A 20,842-nucleotide genomic window follows, 5' to 3' on the forward strand; every position below is an offset into this window, starting at 1 on the left:
AACACAAGCAACCATTCTATTTGATTGCAATTAACAACTGGCTATAAGTGCTACTTTGTGCTGTTGAATTATTTCATTCTTTTCTCAAGGTACTACTTGACCTGATGATTAGATCCAGGCAGTTTCAGATTTTATTTCCAGTTTCTAGCATCTGCAATATTTTGCTTTCATTGGGTTTAAAATATTACACCTTAAGTGGCTGAAAGTTATTCGTCATAGAATACCTACGGTGTGGAAACAGGCCCCTCGGCCCAACAAGTCCACAACTACCCTCAGAGCATTCCACCCAGGCCCATCCCCCTATAATCCACCTAGTCTACACATCCCTCAACATTACAGGCAATTTAGAATGCCCAATCCACATGGCATGCGCATCTTTTGAACAGTGGGAGAAAACTGAAGCACCCGGAGGAAACCCACACAGACATGGGGAGAGCGTGCAAACACCACACGGGCACCCAAGGGTTGAATCAAACCGGAGTCCCTGGTGCTGTGAGGCAGCTGTGCTGACCACTGAGCTAAAGTTTTACTTTTTATAATTTTTACTTTAACACAAGCCAGAATCAACAGGCTAACCATGGTTATTATGATTATGAATTACACATGGAATAGAAGCTATAATAAAGACTATTTCATGGAGGTAAGTAGGCAGTCTCATTCAACTGTTGTGATCCCAGTTTGCATCATGCAGTTCTTCCAAGGAGAATTCCATGTGCTTTGAGACTGGTTATTTTCTACTGGCAGCATTTACCTTCTAACAGGACAGTCTTCCTGACATGTTACACGTCTTTCCAGAAACTCCTGTAGTCTTTAGCTACCAATTGTCATAGTAGTGTAGATATACCAGGATCTGTTAGTACTTCTAGGTTCAAGATTGCTAGGTCATGTAGGCTAGTATATCTTCGCTACCCCTTTAGATGTTATCTGACCAAAAGTCCATTTCAATCATTGTTTAAAAAAATACAGGTTCCTGCCATGTTTAAAATATTCAGATATTTTCTTCTTTGCTCCCAAGATTACACTTCAATGGTTTTCTGTTTGAGTTTCTCTTCCCTGTGGCAGTTGAATCACAGCTGAGATGTTTTTCAAGAATCCTCTGTTTTATGTTGAGTCAGAGGTATTTCAGAACATAACCATCTTGTATAAGTTCAGTAATCATGACAGAAAAGACCAAAGGCCACACAACTGATGAACAGCCTGCTATCCATACGCCAGGAATTTCTGTCATTTCATAAGAGAAAAATGACTCAGCAATTGACATTTTCAGCCAACCATTGACTTTCTTGGTAGCTCACGTAACCAACAGACTGTTGCCATAAGCTTTGTGGGTCTATGTGCTTCATCCACAGATCTCAGCGAAGGTGCTAGGATACTGCCATTGGCTTCAGAGCTTTCTAAAGGAGTTCTCACTGGAGCTGGTCTGAGCCTGGGGTTTGATGATACCTGTGAGCAAATGAATAACAAATGCATGCTGTCTGTTCAGGCTTAGTGATTACTCTTTTACTCTTGAATCTGTGATTACTCGTGAGGCTCATTCCAGTGAAAACCATATTAGTTTGGCTCTTATATACATATTTTACATATACACGCACACACACAGTTCTGAGGACGAGTGACCGGACTTGAAACGTTAACTCTGTTTTTTTTCTTCACAGATGTGCCAGACCTGCAGAGCTTTTCCAACAATTTCAGTTTTTGTTATCTTGGGTTATGCTTCACGACAATTTATAAAGAGCATAGTGACATGAAACTTAAACACTGAAATTATTTGAGTCAACCCAAAATTTGTTTCTTACTAGCATAGAAATATATGCAAGGCAGTTATCATATGAGTGGTCTTCTTGACTTGCTTTGATTATCCAGTGAAATCAGAAAAAAGTCTCAATATTTTTCCCTCCAAATCAGCTTGTTTTTGTTTTTGTCTCCCATCTCCCAAGAGATCATCTGGCTTCCAGGTATCATAACCAATGTCATTTTAGATGCCAACAAATGTGATGATTTCATCATAGAAACGTAGGAGCTGAGCAAGAGTAGCCTGTGCTCTATGATTCAAATAGATCATGATCATTTCATCCTACACAATTTCCCCACTGTCTTTATATTCCTTGATACCAATTGTATCTAGAAATCAATATGTTTCTGTCTTGAGCACAATGATTGAACTTCCACAGCTCTCTCGGGTATAGACCTCTGAAGATTCACAACCCCCTGACTGAACAAATACACATGCATCTCGGTAACTGTGTAGTCCTGCCAAGTTGTGGCCTGAAGTTTCACACTGTATGACATGTATATAACCACATAGCCCTTAGTTTTGTACCTTGGTTTTGTTTCATTGTATTATCTGATATTTGGTTTCTGAACTAACCAAAAACTGTCTCACTCAACAATTGTTCTTAGTAATGTTACTCTTTACATCCTTCATTGTTTTGGCTATAGATGGTATATTTTTATTTTAAGCATTCTTCCCTCTCCAATCATTGTGCCACTTCAATACATTTTGTTCATAAACAATAACAAAAATATCCCTCATGTTCATCTCAGTGTTTCCAACATTGGATTTTAACTTTTGAATCTTCACTGTTAAAACTCAACAGCATTTCTCTATCTAAATTGTACTGCTTTTACGTGGGCAAAAGTTCTTGCACAACAGGGTAACACTGTTCAAAAAGAATCTAAAAATAGCACGGTTGTAATGCTCTTTGTCGAAGTGTTGATTTTAGAGTTGTTTTTTGGAACAAGGTACTTAGCCACATTGAGTTCCTGTTCACACTGTTAAGTAGGAGGGGTTAGGGTATAGTCATAAACCACTTCAGCAGACAGAATCTGCATGTTGATTATCATTAATACTATCTTGAAGGAGCATTACAGTATGGACTTTAATCTGCGACATCTTTTTAAACAACTATTATCTATTATTGTTTCACTATATGTATGTATATTTGTATCTATTATTATTTTCTATTATCCTGAAGAATTAGACAAAATAATAAAAGCTTATGCAAAAGTTATTTTGTTTGTACCTATTTGTTAGGAAGTCCATGTGGTTTTAACTTCTAAGAAAACACCTCAATGAAAATTACATATGAACAGGTACGGGATTATTTTAAGCTTGTCATTCAATGCACACTATTATGTTTTGCAAGAATTACTTCTGTAGATATTTGAGAATGGATGTTCAGAGCTGATGTTTCTTATGAAATTACTGACCTGGGATCTGTTTGTTTGTTTATCTATTGCTGTAATACACAAGAATATGTGGATGTCATACATAATGCCTTGTTCCAGAAGGACAAAACTAGCAACTAAATGGAAACACGATCACCTCCAAATTCCTGTCAAACCATGCATCATCCATTCTTAGACATGTATTACTGTTGCTCCCTCTTCACAGCGACAAAATCCTGGAAATTTCAAACTGATGTATTTTTAATAATTTCAATTGTGGTTTTTCTACCTACTTAAGACACACCTAACTGTTCTGGTGCATTTGGGTGTGTAACTGATTCAGCTATACATTGACAAATTAACCCTAATGTAATAATACGCCTTTCCTCAGCTAAATATTCCCTTAATTCCAGGATCATTGAGAAAGGTAAATACAACAAACTCATCGCTGTATTTCTCCATGATATACCACTTCCTTCACAAATACCAGATGGCAATAATATGATGTTTATTTGTTTTAACATTAAAAACCATTCCTTCACTTCTCTACCCCTTTCCCTTCACTTCCAACCTCTGCTGATTTCTCAGTCTGTAACAACTCTCCCAGTTTCTGTTCTTCCCTCATTCCCCTTCCCTGGTGCTTCAAGGTTATTAATTTCACCAGTTCCTTATAACCCAAAAGCATCTTTCATGGCATCAATGCCTACTAAAATCATTAACCAAACCCTTTCCCTTTCAAAACCTTCTATATGACTGACAACCTCAAATGTTCATTTCTCTGTCATTCGTCCCTAAGCTTCCTTTACAAGTCACTAGCTTAAAGCTCCATAGCTATTTGTCTTGAAACTCCCAGTGTAAATTCCATTAATTAAATATTTGCATTTTTCATAACCACACTTCTCTTCCACCCATAGCTAGAAACAACTGTGACAATGTGTGCATTTTCTCCTCGGTGTTCAACCTTGCTACTGCAGTATAATCTGTCATACTGCCCTTCCCCCAGCAGATCTTGAGAGCGGAGGAGGGGCCTTCTTCCTTCAGCCAAATTGTTCTTGCCACTGTGATGTCCGTCACTGCTTGTTGGCCCTTCGGCCTCATCCTCTTATCTTCTCATCTGACACAGAAAGTCAACATCCAAATTCTTGGGAGGCAACTAGCACAGAGTTTGCGAGGTGCTAGCTGCAGATTCATGAGACAGTTCTGCCTCACGTTCATTATTCTGTTACATCCCGCATTACTTGTTAACCAGGTTGCACAGAAGGTTACAGATAAATTGATGAGACTTTGTAACTCTCCTACAAGCTGCCCATGAGAAAATGAATGATGTGGCTTGTTCAATCAAGCAAGATATCTGTGACCTGATTAAATGTAAAAGATTTTCCCTGTGACAGCTTAGAACGTCCTTGTAACATCAAAGGTCATGAAGAATCATAAAATCAACAAATTAGAACACAACAAATTAGAAGAGACCCACCAACGCATCAACAGTGTATTCCTAGGGATTAAATTCCTGAAGGAAGAAGCAAACAACAATCAACTTACGCTCAACTTTAATATCCAGAGAGGATGACCAACAGGGAGTTCCAAACATCAGTATACAGAAAAGCAACCCATACTGAAAAATCCTCAACTGCCACAGCAACCACCCCAACACCCACAAAGCTCTATTCGGACACTAAATGGGCCAGAACACACTGCAACACCCCAGAACTATGCAGGAAAGAGGAACAGCACCTATACAAAATCCTCGCTATAAACGGATAAAACCGCAACTTCATCCACAGATGCCTATTAAGCAGAAACGACAGGAGGAGACAGTATGGCCTAACACACTGGCCGCACTGCCATACTTAAAGAACATATGGTTACTGACAACAGGACTTCTAAGACCTGTAGGAATCATGGTGGCCCATAAGCTCACAGCCACCCTACAACAAACACTTTCAAGGATTAAAGACCCTATTCCCACCATACGCCGAACAAATGTGGTTTACAAAATACCATGCAACAGCTGCCACAAACATTACATCAGACAGATATGAAGGAAACTAGCCATCAGAATACACGAATATCAGCTCGCAGCAAAATGGCACGACGAGCTCTCCTTAATATCAGTACACTCAGACAATGAAGGCCATCAGTTCAACTGGGACAAGATAACCATAGTAGCCCAAGCCAAACATAGATACATGTGGGAATTCGTAGAGACATGGTTCTCCACCCATAATGCAATCAACAAACACGCAGAATTGGACCTCGTGTGCAAACCCATACAGGTCAAAAGTGGAAATGACAGTATTCGCCATAACAGACCAAACAATATAGATTCCAAGCAGAGTAGAACAACTTCGCTTCATTGGAGGCTCCGCTGATGCTGTCACCTAGCATGGTGACAAATGTCTGAATAATAACAAGCCAGCTCGGCAAGCAAGTCAGCAACCTTACCCACAACCCAAGCTACAGATCTTTGCCAAAACTTTAAATAAAATCCCTACAGTTTGGAAGCAGACCTTTTGGCCCACCGAGCTTCCATCCACACCAGTCCTGCAAGAGCATCCCACCCAGACTCACTTCCCTCCATATTCCTGTAATCCTGCTTTTCCCACAGCTAATCACCTAACCTGCACATCTTTAGACTGCGGGAGGAAACTGGAGCGTGCGGCAGAAACCTATGCAGACATGGAGAATGTGCAAACTTCGCAAGTGTTCCTGGTGCTGTGAGGCAGCAGTGCTAATCACTGAGCCACCGTTTCACCTACATTGAAGACTACAACATTACAATTTAACTTAAACCCAGCTGGGAATATTAGAAAGGGTATTGCTGATATCATTTGGAAGTGCATTGCCAAAATGGAAGAAGAAAAACTGACCATGGTATTTGCTAGATGAGGAGAAAAGCCAGTATTACAATTGAGAATGGCTTTTCTATACTACCTTACTTGCATTTTTTGATGAGGTAATCAAGAGGGTTCATGAGGGTTGTGTGAGTGAGGTGGTGTATATAGACTTCCAAAAGGTATTTGATAAAATTCTGCACAACAGGCTTGTCAGCAAAGTTAAAAGTTCATGGAATAAAGGGACAGTAGGACCGTGGGTACAAAATTGGCTGCATTAACATTTTTTTTGCTCTGGAAGAACATATATACCATAAATTATGATCAAAATGTCAACTTGTTGAAAATAACAACTTCATTTTTTCTTAGCGACAAGTCATGTTTCCATGTTGTTGCATCTGTGTTTAAGTTGATCACCCCATCTTTTCAGCCACAATATGCTATACTCACAAGTCATCAGCTTCATTTTTCTGCCACCAAAATGGATGTTTTGTTCACTGGTTCAAGGGATGAAGTGGGGTGTTTATTGAAGATTCAAACACGTTTAAGACACATCCCCAGAGAGCAGACTCCATGTTTTGAAGGACAGAGATGATGAACACTCACACTGATGCCAGTAGTTCACTTTCATACTGTGTATAAATGGGGGATTGTCAAGGTTTAAAAGTCAATTTGTACTCCAACATGTACTGTTGTGGAGTTCCCCAGAGCTTGATGTTAGGACCCCTGCTTTCCAGATATGTATGACTGACCTAAATATGACTGTACAGGATAAAAAATTCAATTTGATCCAGTAGGACTGAAGGAAAGCCAACATATTTCTAAGTCAGTATGTTGAGTAGCTTGAAGGGGAACTTGTGGTGTTCCCATATCTGGCCTTGCTCTTCTACATGGTGGTGGTCATGGGTTTCCAAGCTATTTCTGCAGTGGACCTTGTAAGTAGCTCACACTGCTAGTCCTGAGTGTTGCTGGAGAAAGAAGTGAATCTTTGTGGATGGGTCCAGCCAAGCAAACAGCTTTGAACTGGATGGTGCTGAACTTCTTGACTGCTGAACCTGCACTCATTCAGGCAAGTGAGGAGTATTTCATCACAGACCTAACTTGTACCTTTTGGGAGTCAGGAGGTGAATTGTTAACTGCAGGATTTGAAGCATCTGAACTGCTATTTTAACCACAGTATGGTATATTGTGTAAGGAAGCGTACATGAAAGGTATGTGATAATACAACTCGGCTATTGCCATTATTTGGGAGAACATCAGTGACCAGAATACACAACATTCTTCATTCTGTTCTATTACCCTGATGAACTTGTGTAAGGTATGATTTGTCTGGTTAGCAAAAAACAATGTTTTTTCACTCTGACTTGATGCTTGTGACAATAATAAATTTAAATTAAATTAAGGCCATTTTTGGAATACTGCATTCAATTCTGGTCTCCCTGCTATAGGAAAGATGTTGTGAAACTTGAAAGGGTTCAGAAAAGATTTACAAGGATGTTGCCAGGTTTGGAGAGTTTGAGCTATAGGGAAAGGCTTAATAGGCTGGGGCTATTTTCCCTGGGGCTTCGGACACTGCGGAGTGATCTTATTGAAGTTAATAAAATCATGTGGAGCAAAGCTAGGATGAATAGCTAATGTCTTACCCAAGGATAACAGAGTCCAAAGCTAGAGGGCATAGATTTAAGGTGAGAATGGAAAGATTTAAAAGGGACTTAAGTGGCAACTTTTTCACACAGAGGGTGGTGTGTGTATAGAATGAGCTGACGGAGAAAGTGGTGGCAGCTGGTACAGTGACAACATTTAAAAGACATCTGGATGGGTATGTGAATAGGAAGGGTTTAGAGGGATATGGGTCAAATGCTGGCAAATGGCACTAAATTAATTTAGGATTTCTGACCGGCATAGACAAGTCGGACCTTAAATATAGTCAATTTTTTCTCAGTTTGTCGATGGAAGAACATATTAACACACTGTTGTTCTTTACAGTGGCTTTTTCACTGTACTCCCTTGACATTACTGCTTGTATTGTCCTCCTAATCTTCAGTGGATAGCTTCAGTCTCCTGTTTATCCCGAAGCTGAACCCAATACCATTTCCAGCACCAACATTACTAGCTTGATCTGTTAAAATGTTCCCTGGCTTAATTTTGACCTCAGAACTCACTGTTGAAACCATCACCTGTACTTTTATGACCTTAGTTATCAATTCTTCCAATGTCCTCAGTTTATGTTTCTCCTGTGCAAGCTTCAACATCCATGGATGAATTGACCTAGGGGAATTATCACTAGACTATTATCCTGGAGAACTGGGTTCAAATCCCACCATGGTTGATGGTGGAATTTGAATTCAATAAAAAAAATGAATTAAGAATCTCATGAAAACCATGGAATCATTGTTGATTGTCAGAAAAGAACTGATCTATTTCACTAATGTCCTTCAGTGGGAAGAAAGTCTAACATCTTCACCTAGTCTGGCCTACATGTGACTCCTGATCCATAGCAATGTGCTTGACTCTCAACTGCCCTCTGGACACTTAAGGATGGGCGATAAATGCTGCCTACATCCTATGAATAAATAAAAATAAAAACTGATCACCTATATCCCCTACTGCATGCCAGGTCCTGCACACTTACAATTCTCCATCGGCTTCTCAGTGCCCAGTATGTTGGTTTCAAACTCTTTCAGTAACACTACATATCCCACTATTGTTCTGCTCTGGTCTGCTTCCACAATCTGAATGAATGAATGAATGAATGAATTAGCTGAATGAATTCATCTCTTGCAAACAATACTATCCAGACCAATTGCTCTTCTGAGCTAATCTTCACTCTCTAATCTGTTGGTGAGAGATCCTACATGGCTCTGTTCTTTACCTTCCAAACTCCTCCCGATCTTATTACCTCTGTCATTGTGCTCCATAAGTAGCCACTTGCATTATTGGAAGTTTTAGTGTCAATGTTTAGTAAGACATATGGCTTAAAACATAAAATAATGATTTAAACAGTTTGATCAATCAGTTTCATTGTAGATTTTGCTTTTCAAATAGTGATTGAGGAAAAAAGTCAAGAGATCCAATTACTCCATTTTACTTTGGCTGGTCATTCATTCCTCATTGTTTATTTTTGTTCATTTCTGAAGAGTTTCCATTAAATGAGGCATTTTAGCGGATACTTAGTTATTTGAGATAGTCATGATATTTTGGTCCTTAGAGGTGTGACATTGCTTTTAAAGGTTACACCTTTGCAAAATGTAATGGTGTGGCTGTTTGCTATAAGGATTGGTGAATTTAACTGGAGCAGCGGAAATCCCATGGCTGAGGCAGAAAATAGGAGGCGATCCTGCTTCAGCCAGTGTCAGGACTGGTATTAACATATCACTGCGGCTAATTGAGTGAGCCTTGTGGAAACTGTTGTTACACCCAGCATCACTCCCATCAACCCCATTCTTCCTTCTGCCCTCACAACATCTGCCTTACATATCAGATAGCTGGTAATTCAACAATACCACTGTTATTAGTAGCCAATGCTTATGTTGCAACTGTGGTGGACGATATCCTGAGGTCAGGCACCTTCGAAAGTGGTTACTCAATGCCTGGGCCAGTAGGCAGTTGTTGGTGCAGGCATTCATCAAGATCCAGCAGCACCATTGTCAAGGGCACATACCATCTGGATCATGGAATGCCTGAAGAGAAAGGTCCACACACCCAGATGTTGTTGGGTAGCCAATGGGTTTCACTGGGCAGCTTCCTCATGAAGTGGCAGCAGGTCCTTTTGGTGTGGCCCAATGATGGCAGAGGCAGGAATTGGTCTGTAACTTACCCCTTAAAATATTTAATTAGCAGGCAGCCAATCTACCACTTTCCATGCTGCTAAGAAAGGGGTGTGGCTGTCAAAATACAACATTGTCCTGCCTATGCCACCCTATACCATTTTGCAGTCACCTTGCTTCCTCCCTGTCTCCAAGAAGTTGATAAAATGTAGGTCGATCTGCTGGTGAAGTTGTACATCCAACGCATGAGTCTGAGCAAAACTTTTCATGCAATATCAAATCTATGCAGTAAACTCAAGAGTGAAACAAGAGCTAAATTGGATCTTTAAAAATTTGTAGCAATAATGGAATAACCTGTAAAGCTGCACAGCTGGTCTCCATGTGATTTTTATTTTTGAGGAAGTATTGTTAGCGCAGCATACGTGCACTCAAATATATATAACTTGCATCATTCCATCAATCACATCCGGAATTATGTTTCAGTTGTGTTCAGTCATGAAAAGCAGCCAATCCATCAGAGGTAGCTGAAGGGAGATTCAGGAAAAGGATGTTTTCACTTAGTGTAAGTTATTATTTTAATTGACAGCAGAAGAAATGCAGAAGTATAACATGATGACCTTAAATTGAAATAATGCATGGTTCCTATAGTGATATGATATTTAATTAACAATTGGACCTAAATGTATAGCAAATAAATGAAAAAGACAAAAATGACTTATACCCTGTGGAATCTATGATTTATTTAAATAACATATTACATTGTTGGGACACACTGCTATTTGGCACACGAATGTTAATCTATAAAATGATATATAATTTACAACACGGAAGCAGATATTTAGCACAATCAGCTTGTTTATCTTTATCCTTAAACAGTAGTGGCTCTAACCTTTTCCATATTTCCTTCAACATCCCTTTCTTTCAGCCATTTATCAAACCTATATTTATAAGTTTACTTAACTGTTACTTCAAATGCTAACTCATGTAGCATAGACTGGTAACTCACAATAGCCAGCTAAAAAGGTTCTTGTGCTCGCTCTCAAATAATCTTTTCCTCTAGATTTTAACTCATCAATCACTACGTAAACATCCCATTTTCTCCTAAGTTCTCTTGAGTACAGTCCCCTTTTTAAAGCTTCTCTTTACATCTTTATCCCTTTCGTACAAGGGTACATCTTAATGAATGTGTGCCCTATCCTACTTATAACTTTATAATCCTTCCAATGGTATGGTGCAAAGGCGTAGCCAGTATTCCAACTATGGTCTTACAGAGGTCACATATTGAACAACAATTGATTGATTTCCGTGTTCCACATCTATTACAATAAACCAAGCATTCCAATACTTTTTTTGTGAAAAAGCATCTTATCCATTTGATGTAGTTGTTTCCAGTTTCTCTTGAAGCTGAAACCCAAAACCTGCTTCTTCACAACACTAGCTTTCTTCCAAATGATAATTATTATATTTTTTGTACAGCCTGGCCTTCACAAATTTTGAATTCAATCTATCATTCCACCACTTCTCCCAATAAATCATTTTGTAATTTATTATGATTTTCAGAAAGATTTGCTGTGCCTCCTGTTTTAATATCATTTTCAAATTTTGATACACCGTGCAATTATTCTCAATTGTAGCAAGGTTAATTTAGCGGAGATGATTTGGTTAAAATGGACTGAAGACAACCATTTAAAGGCAAATCAGTGTGTGAGATCAAGGAAGCGATAGTGAGGGTTTGGAGCAAGTATTTTCCTTAAAGTGTGGAACTAATAAATATGAGTTCCCCTCAATGCCAAGGCTTAAACGACAGGTTGAAAAAAAGAGCACCTTACATCAGATACCAAAGACTCAATACTTCAGATAACCAAGCATTGCATGAAAAATGAGGGCTGAAATGAGAAAAGGAAATGAGGAAAACAGAAGGTCTGAAAAAAGTATTGCGCAACTGAAATCAAGGAAAATAGAACAGTACAGCACAGAACAGGCCCTTCAGCCCATAATGTTGTGCCGACCATTGATCCTCATGTATGCACCCTCAAATTTCTGTGACCATATGCATGTCCAGCAGTCTCTTAAATGACCCCAATGACCTTGCTTCCACAACTGCTGCTGGCAACGCATTCCATGCTCTCACAACTCTCTGTGTAAAGAACCCGCCTCTGACATCCCCTCTATACTTTCCTCCAACCAGCTTAAAACTATGACCCCTCGTGCTAGCCATTTCTGCCCTGGGAAATAGTCTCTGGCTATCAACTCTATCTATGCCTCTCATTATCTTGTATACCTCAGTTAGGTCCCCTCTCCTCCTCCTTTTCTCCAATGAAAAGAGACCGAGCTCAGTCAACCTCTCTTCATAAGATAAGCCCTCCAGTCCAGGCAGCATCCTGGTAAACATCCTCTGAACCCTCTCCAAAGCATCCACATCTTTCCTATAATAGGGCGCCCAGAACTGGACGCAGTATTCCAAGTGCGGTCTAACCAAAGCTTTATAGAGCTGCAACAAGATCTCACGACTCTTAAACTCAATCCCCCTGTTAATGAAAGCCAAAACACCATATGCTTTCTTAACAACCCTGTCCACTTGGGTGGCCATTTTAAGGGATCTATGTATCTGCACACCAAGATCCCTCTGTTCCTCCACACTGCCAAGAATCCTATCCTTAATCCTGTACTCAGCTTTCAAATTCGACCTTCCAAAATGCATCACCTCGCATTTATCCAAGTTGAACTCCATCTGCCACCTCTCAGCCCATCTCTGCATCCTGTCAATGTCCCGCTGCAGCCTACAACAGCCCTCTATACTGTCAACGACACCTCCGACCTTTGTGTCGTCTGCAAACTTGCTGACCCATCCTTCAATCCCCTCATCCAAGTCATTAATAAAAATTACAAACAGTAGAGGCCCAAGGACAGAGCCCTGTGGAACCCCACTCACCACTGACTTCCAGGTAGAATATTTTCCTTCTACTACCACTTGCTGTCTTCTGTTGGCCAGCCAATTCTGTATCCAAGCAGCTAAGTTCCCCTGTATCCCATTCCTCCTGACCTTCTGAATGAACCTACCATGTGGAACCTTATCAAATGCCTTACTGAAGTCCATATACACCACATCCACAGCTTGACCCCCATCAACTTTTCTAGTCACATCCTCAAAAAACTCAATAAGGTTTGTGAGGCATGACCTACCCCTCACAAAGCTGTGTTGACTGTATTTGATCAAGCCATGCTCCTCCAGATGGTCATAAATCCTATCCCTCAGAATCCTTTCTAACACCTTGCAGACGACAGACGTGAGACTTACCGGTCTGTAATTGCCGGGGATTTCCCTATTTCCTTTCTTGAAGAGAGGAATTACATTTGCCTCTCTCCAGTCCTCAGGTACGACTCCAGTGGAGAGCGAGGATGCAAAGATCTTCACAAGTGGCGAAGCAATTTCATTTCTCGCTTCCCAAAGCAGCCGAGGACAAATCTGGTCCGGGCCTGGCGACTTGTCAATCTTAATGTTTGACAAAATTTTCAGCACATCAGCTTCCTCTATCTCTATCCATTCCAGCATGCACACCTGCTCTTCAAAGGTTTCATTCACTACAAAGTTCGTTTCTTTCATACGATGCGAAGTTTTTTTTCCACATACAGGAAGATAGCTAAATAAAGAGTAGGGCCAATTTGAGACTGTCAGGCTGGAAGCAGAAGATACTGGTGTGCTTCTTGCCGAATACTTTATCCTCATACCAACGTGTTAATGGAGAAGGCCAATATAGACTTTCGGATCAGAATGGAGGAGTGTGATATACTGGATGCAATTAGCATAATGAGAGGGGTTTAACATTTCTCCATGACCAGATTAAATATAGTCTAGATTGTTCATGGAAGAAAGAAACAAAATAGTGAAGGCTTTGACCATTGTTGTGCAATCACCACTACTTATGGTGCTAGAGAACTGAAGAACAGTTCATATTGTACCATTACAGGAATAGACCAAACGATTACTTGACAATCACCCTAATTTCACTCACTGATGAGAAAATTAAGTAGAAAAAATTCTGAAGTATTGCTTAAAATTTCATTTCAAATGACACGGATTGATAGAAGACGGTATAAATGTGCAAAGGGAAGGTTGATTCTGACTAATATTCTTGAGATTTTTATGAAGAATAAATGAGGTTACCACACTATATGTTATTTGTATTTTAACAAGGCTTATGATAAAGTTTTACATGTCAACTGGCCACAAAATTCCCAAGAAATCCAATATGAATCCAAAACTGGGGCTCAATGGCATGAAGTAAAAGTGAATTGATTTTTTTGTGACGAGAAGACTATTTCCAGTGGGGTTCCAGGAGACTCACTACAACGTCCCTTAGCTTAACAATGAATCGCATTTGAATACCAGTGTAAGAATAAGGAGGTTGGACATTCATGATTTTATGGTTGACATGGAGGCACAGAGGCTCAGTGGTTCCCACTGCTGCCTCACAGCGCCAGGGTCCTGGGTTTGTTCCTACCCTTGGCTGACTGTGTGGGATTTACACATTCTCATCATGTTCGCGTGGGCTTCTTCCCACAACCCTAAAACGTGCGGATTAAGCGGATTGGCTCTGCTAAATTGTTCATAGTGTGCAATTTAGGTGAGTTAGTCATAGGAAATGTAAGATTACAGGGTAAGAGGGTGGGTGTTGGTCGGTATGGAGTTGATGCGCTGAAAGACCTGCTTCCACACTGTCGAGATTCTATGATAATGAAAAAGAAAGCTGCCTACTGCAGCAAGATATTAATGGACAAGTCAGGTGGCAACATGGTATCAAGTGCAGTTCAAACAAGAGAGTCGTGATGTAATGGTTTGGAAAAGCTACAATGGAAAGGGAATTGTGATGGTACTGTGCCTTTAACAGAGATCTGTACTGTGCCATTTCTGTTCTAGAGATGTGTTGCCAGTGTGAGTAAGGAATGTTTATTTCAGAAACAGTGGGTCAACAGCTTTGATTTCCCTGCTTGTATCTTTTTAAATTAGACAAAAGGAGCATGGGTAGGTGGAGTCAGGCTCATACAGACCCAGGTTTTAGTTTTGCTTTTAGTTGGGGTTTGGAGTTGGTTGTTGAAGGAGCTTGATATAGTTCTCTCCTTACTACTGCAAATAACTAGAGTTCTCTCACTGCTGCAAGTTTGATTTTTTTAGTGTTCCTTTCTCCTGGACTGAAAGAGATAGCATGTGATGAAAATCGGTTTTGCTGAATTTGCCTTTGCCAAGGGTATGTTTATGAGTTGCTGCTGTATTAGAACAGTTGATAGTCAGGCCAGGATCTGCCACGAGTCGTCCCTTATCTCTCTCCTTAGTCACGTGCTTTCCTGTGTAGTTTTCCAAACTTGGGCAAAAGAAAAAGTTGTGCCATAGGTGAAGAGCTGCATGTAGTTCTGGTCACTGCATTGCAGGAAAAATGTGATTGCACTGAAGAGGAATTGTAAATGATTATTCCTTGGATTAGAGACATTTTTATTATAGAAAGACTGAATAGGTTAGACTTGTTTACTTTAGCACCAAAGAAACTGAAGGGAGACTAACTGAAGTGTCTAGATAAATGAATAGGAAGGTGTCACTCTGCTGTCAGATCAGGTCTGGATTGTAGACCCATCCACCACATCTGTAAACACCAACATTTATTGCATATTAACTCACTGTAACAGGAGAGAGTAAGAGAGGATTTCTCTGGAACCTTACACCCTCACATCCCCATTTACATGCAATCTGACATCATGACAATGAGTGAATGATTTATTTATTGTCTGTTGCATTGTACAGCAAATAATACAGTAAATTACAGCAAAAAGCTTCAACAGTCACCACAATCCGGCACCATTTTGAATACTTTAGGAGTAAAAAGAATAAAAGATATAACTGAAAGAGAGATAACAAGGTACAGAGCTGGATGAACACAGCAGACCAAGCAGCATTAGAGGAGCAGGAAAGCTGAGAGAGTCCTGCATAGCCTCTCCTCCTCTGCTGCCTTGCCACTGCTTGCGCCTCCATGTTGAGGTCACCACTCTTGAGGTGCATTTCTTTGCCGCTAGGCCCACAGTAGCTGACACTGTTGCCGATCCCAGGTCCCTTGCTAAATGTGTGCTCACCCTGCAACCAGTTGCCTCCTGGAATCCTGGCTCCGGGCCTCCCACGCCACTGCTGTTGCTTTGTACTTACACCAAGAAACACCACTCTGCACCTAATTCAAACCAGGAGGCCCGAAACGTCAGCTTTTGTGCTCCTGAGATGCTGCTTGGCCTGCTGTGTTCATCCAGCCTCACATTTTGTTGCCTCTGGCTCTGCTATTGTCTCGCCAAGAGTTCCACCCTGGCCGCTCCCTCCACCACCCCCCTCCATGATGTCGCGTTGCCAGCAATGTCATCTCAAAATGCCTGCTGTTGCTGGCACCACCTCCAATCGCAGAAGCTGCGTCGCCGCTACAGTAGCCAGCCCTAAACACCAAGAGGACATCCCTGCTGCCGCCACTGCCATCGCTGCCAATTGCTGTGAGGAGCCACATCCACTGCCGCTGGAAGGAGCCACCATTCCATTCATGTCCTGCTCTGGCGACCGCACCAATTTTGCTGACTAACCCACCATGAAAGGATCTGAAGAAAAGATAAATGAAGAAAAGAAAATGAAAGAAAAAGAGCAGAAGTTAAAAAAAAGCATGTGGGAGGGATGACCTCAGGCAAGATCCTGCATGCAGCCTTGCTACTCCGCCGTCATCTTGAACCTTCTCCTGCTAATATAACTTAGACCATAAGACATAGGAGTGAAGTAAGGCCATTTGGCCCATCGAGTCCACTCCGTCATTTAAATCATGGCTGATGGGCATTTCAACTCCACTTCCCTGCACTCTCCTCGTAGCTCTTGATTCCTTGTGAGATCAAGAATTTGTCGATCTCTGCCTCGAAGGCATCCAACATTCCGGCCTCCACTGCACTCCGTGGCAATGAATTCCACAAGCCCACCACCCTCTGGCTGAAGAAATGTCGTCTCATTTCTGTTTTAAATTTACCCCCTCTAATTCTAAGGCTGTGCCTACAGGTCCTCGTTGCTCCACCTAACGGAAACAACTTCCCAGCGTCCACCCTTTCTAAGCCATACTTCTTATACTCATTTTCAGTAGTTATTCTTCAAGTGAAGGTACAGTTAGACTTTCAATCCTACATTTCCCTGTCAAGTCTTTATCTCCATTTACTATTTACACATCTTCCTGCACTCCACCCACAAAATCTCCGTTCTTTACCAAGAAAGTCTAGAAGGCATTTTCACCATTCTCCCTGAATCTCTATGGACTTTTGTTTGAAGTTATGGAGGATCTGTACATTCTACACTCTTTTGCTGAGGATATACATTTTTTGCCTGTGTCATGGATAGTTGACCGTGCTTCTTGCTCACTCACTGGGGGCACTTCACTGGTTTTCCTACTCCTGAGTCACCACTAACGCCTCTTCCATCTACTTCAATCATTCTCAATCCCTCCCTATATCTTATTGCAGTTGGGTGGCTTTATGGAATCAATGGACATACGATAAGAGCCCCTGGTGTTAGAGGTAGTGTATTTGCATGGACAGAGGATTGGCTAACCGGTCGAAGACCTAGAAAATTGAAGTAAAGGAACAATTTCTAGATGACTACTTATAACTTGTGGATTGCCACAGGTTTTGGTGCTGGGGCCACAATTATTCACCATGTACATTAATGACTTTGATGGCAAAAGTCAGCGTACTGTCAAAAAGTTTGTGGATGATCATCAAAGTCTATGGGAAAGCAAATGGATAGGATGTCACAAAAAGTCCATAGGAGGATGTGGACAGGTTAAATGAATAGGGAAGAACTTTGTGGAATACAACATGGAGGAAGGTAAGTTATGCACTTTGGTAGGAAGAATGGGAGAACTGAATGTATTTTAAATGAAGAGTGGGAGAACTAGCAGTTTGGAGATGGAATGGGCTCAAAGGTAGAAGACAAAGGGTGATGGTCGAGGGTTGCTTTTCAGACTGGAGGCCTGTGACCAGTGGTGTGCCGCAAGGATTGGCACTGGGTCCATGGCTTTTCGTCGTTTATGTAGATGATTTGGATATGAACATAGGAGGTATGGTTAGTAAGTTTGCAGATGATACTAGACTTGGAGGTGCAGTGGACAGTGAAGAAGGTTACCTCAGACTACAGTGGGATCTTGGTCAGATGGGCTGCTGTGATGAAGAATGGCGTGCTGCATTTTGGAAAGGCAAATCAGGGCAGGACTTGTACACTTAATGGTAAGGTTCAGGGCGTGTTGCTAAACATAAAGACCTTGGAGTGCAGGCTCATAGTTCTTTGAAAGTGGAGTCGTAGGTAGATAGGATAGTGAAGAAGGCATTTGGTATGCTTGCCTTTGTTAGTCCGTGCATTGAGTGTCGGGATTGGGAAATCATGGTTGGCTGGATAGGACATTGGTTTGGCCGCTTTTGGAATACTGTGTGCAGTTCTGGCCTCCCTGCTATGGGAAGGATGTTGTGAAACTAGAAGGGGTCCAGAAAAAAAATTACAAGGATGTTTCCAAGATTGGAGGGTTTGAGCTATAGTGAGATGCTGAAGAGCCTCGGGCTGTAGTCCCTGGCAGCACGGTGGCTCAGTGGTTAGCACTGCAGCCTCACAGCGCCAGGGACCCGGGTTTGATTCCCGCCTCGGGCAACGGTCTGTGTGGAGTTTGAACATTCTCCCCGTGTCTGCGTGGGTTTCCTCTGGGTGCTCCAGTTTCCTCCCACAGTCCAAAGATGTGCCGGTTAGGTGGATTGGCCATGCTAAATTGCCTGTAGTGTTCAGGGGTGTGTGGGTTATAGGGGGATGGGTCTGGGTGGGATGCTTCAAGGGGCGGTGTGGACTTGTTCAGCCAAAGGGCTTGTTTCCATACTGTAGGGAATCTAATCTAATCAGACTGTCAGAGACTTGATGGGGTGACCTTATAGAGGTTTATAAAATCACGAGGGATATGGCAAATAGCCAGAATGGTGAAATCCAAATTTAGACGGCATAGGTTTAAGGTAAGAGGGGAAATATTTAAAAGGGACCTCAGGGGTGGCTTTTTCACACAGAGGGTGGTGCAAGAATGATATGAGCTGCCAGAGGAAGTGGTGGAGGCTGGTACAATTACAACATTTAAAAGACATTTGGATGGGCAAATGAACAGGATGGGTTCAGAGGGATATTGGCCAAATCTTGGCAAATGGGACGAGATTTGTACAGGATATGTTGTCAGCATGGACAATTTGGAGCAAAGGGTCTACATCTATGCAGTATACCTCGGTGACTCTCCACAATTCTACTGGAGACAGAAGCATTATCCCCGAAATTGATAAACGGAGTTGTATTAATCCATACAAAGCGGTAAACTGAACAAATATTATTTTTTTCAGTGATAAATGGAGTCAGGATTAATTCCTAAAGCTGGTAAATGCAGTGATGATCACATTGTTAATTCGGAGACCCACTGATCCGCAACTGGCATTACTAACCCGGTGCTTGAGAACTGAACGGGCGTGCGCACGGCGAAAGCGGGGGCGCGCTCACCCGCGCGCAAGGGCGGGCTGGGGTGTTCAGAGGTCTTGGGAAGGGGTGAGGGAGCAATGATGTCACGCGCGGGCTGACGTCAGCCACGTAGCAGTGGGTGGGACGAGGATGGGGGTGGGAGACTGGGCGATGGGGGAGGGGCGCTGTTCCAGTCTGTGCCGGAGTCGTTGGCGGTGTCTGTGTGGCTGACGGTGAGAGTCTGCCCGCAGCCAGTCCGTGTCCTCCCGCCGCCGCCGCCGCCGCCGCAGCAACATGAACAACGGCCGCGCCTGGCGGCGGGACTAGGGATGCCGTTTGTCCAGCTGGAGGAGCACTGGCAAAAAATGGAAGTGTCGAGCGTGAGTGAGGTAGGAAGCAAGGGGAGTGGGTGAGGGAGGCCCCGAGGCTTGGACTGCCCCACCTCCCATTACACATCCCCTCCCCTCCCTATAACACATCCCCTCCCCTCCCTATAACACATCCCCTCCCCTCCCTATAACACATCCCCTCCCCTTATAACACACTCCCCACGCCCCCATAACACAGTTCCCCATAAAACACATCCACCCACTCCCCGTAATACACCCCTCTCCTCATAATACGCCCCTCTCCCCACAACACACAGCCTTCCCCAATAAGACAACCACTCCCCAAAAACACAACACCGATCCTCTTCCCCCATCACACCTCCAGCCCCATAATGTTGCCCCTACCCATAACGTGCCCCCTTCCCCATAATGCACCTTCTCCCCACAACATACATCCCTCCCTTTTCCTCCATAACATATTCCTCCCCAACTCACCCACTTCGCTGCAACTCATGCACATCCTCACAACACTTTCACTCCCCCTGAATGCAGCTACTCTGTTGTACCTGCCCACCACCCCCAGAGTCTGTGTTCACTTCATCCAACTTGTTGAACACGTCCTGAGACTGTGCCCACTGACTCCCTGTCCAACATCAGTAACCTATTTCCCCTCCACAGACCTTGCCCTGAGTTTGTTTTTCTCCTTTCTCTGCAAAATCACTGCCCTCCTTCCAACCATGCATGTAGCTATTCTCATCTCCCTGCTCAGATCTCTGCCTCCCAGGCTTTGTCTATTCTCTATCTGACCCCTGGGGTCTCACACTTTGATTGCTTGTTGTATTTGCCCCAGTTGCCCGATTCAACTGATGGCCTATTCAGTGTCTCCATGGTGTTGACTTAGAACAAATAGGAGGATTTGGAAAACTTTTCGTATTCATAGTGCTGGTGGTCTCTGAGACCTGTCACTCACTATAGTATTACCAAGCTACCCTACTGTTGAACATTGGGATTTCCTAAACATTTTGTTATCCATCACACTTGCCAGAGTAGAAAGGCATAATATGTCAATCAGTTCCAAACATGAGATTCAGGTTCCATGTCAGTTACCTTTTAATCAACTCATATCAATGCTGTATTTGTGCATTTGCTGCTTAAATGTATTTCTGAATTTGATATTGTTCGGCGTGTGGGGAAAAAAAAAGACAGTGATAGTGA

General features: G+C 42.2%; 1 protein-coding gene across 3 annotated transcripts in view; it reads left to right on the plus strand.

Annotated features, from left to right (window-relative positions):
- The first annotated feature begins 19,057 nt into the window (after positions 1-19,057).
- The window catches only part of rps6kal (ribosomal protein S6 kinase a, like), a 121,614-nt gene continuing 119,829 nt past the window's right edge, over positions 19,058-20,842 (plus strand). For 2 of the 3 annotated variants that reach the window (XM_048544249.1, XM_048544251.1), the window contains exon 1: positions 19,058-19,157. In XM_048544249.1, coding sequence (XP_048400206.1) covers positions 19,062-19,157 — 96 coding nt within the window. In that variant the 5' untranslated portion in view covers positions 19,058-19,061. Of the gene's footprint in view, positions 19,158-19,484; positions 19,688-20,842 lie in introns of those variants that run through there. The other variant, XM_048544250.2, reaches the window with a different exon arrangement.

Source organism: Stegostoma tigrinum, chromosome 15 (assembly GCF_030684315.1).
Source record: "Stegostoma tigrinum isolate sSteTig4 chromosome 15, sSteTig4.hap1, whole genome shotgun sequence".
Lineage (NCBI taxonomy): Eukaryota > Metazoa > Chordata > Chondrichthyes > Orectolobiformes > Stegostomatidae > Stegostoma > Stegostoma tigrinum.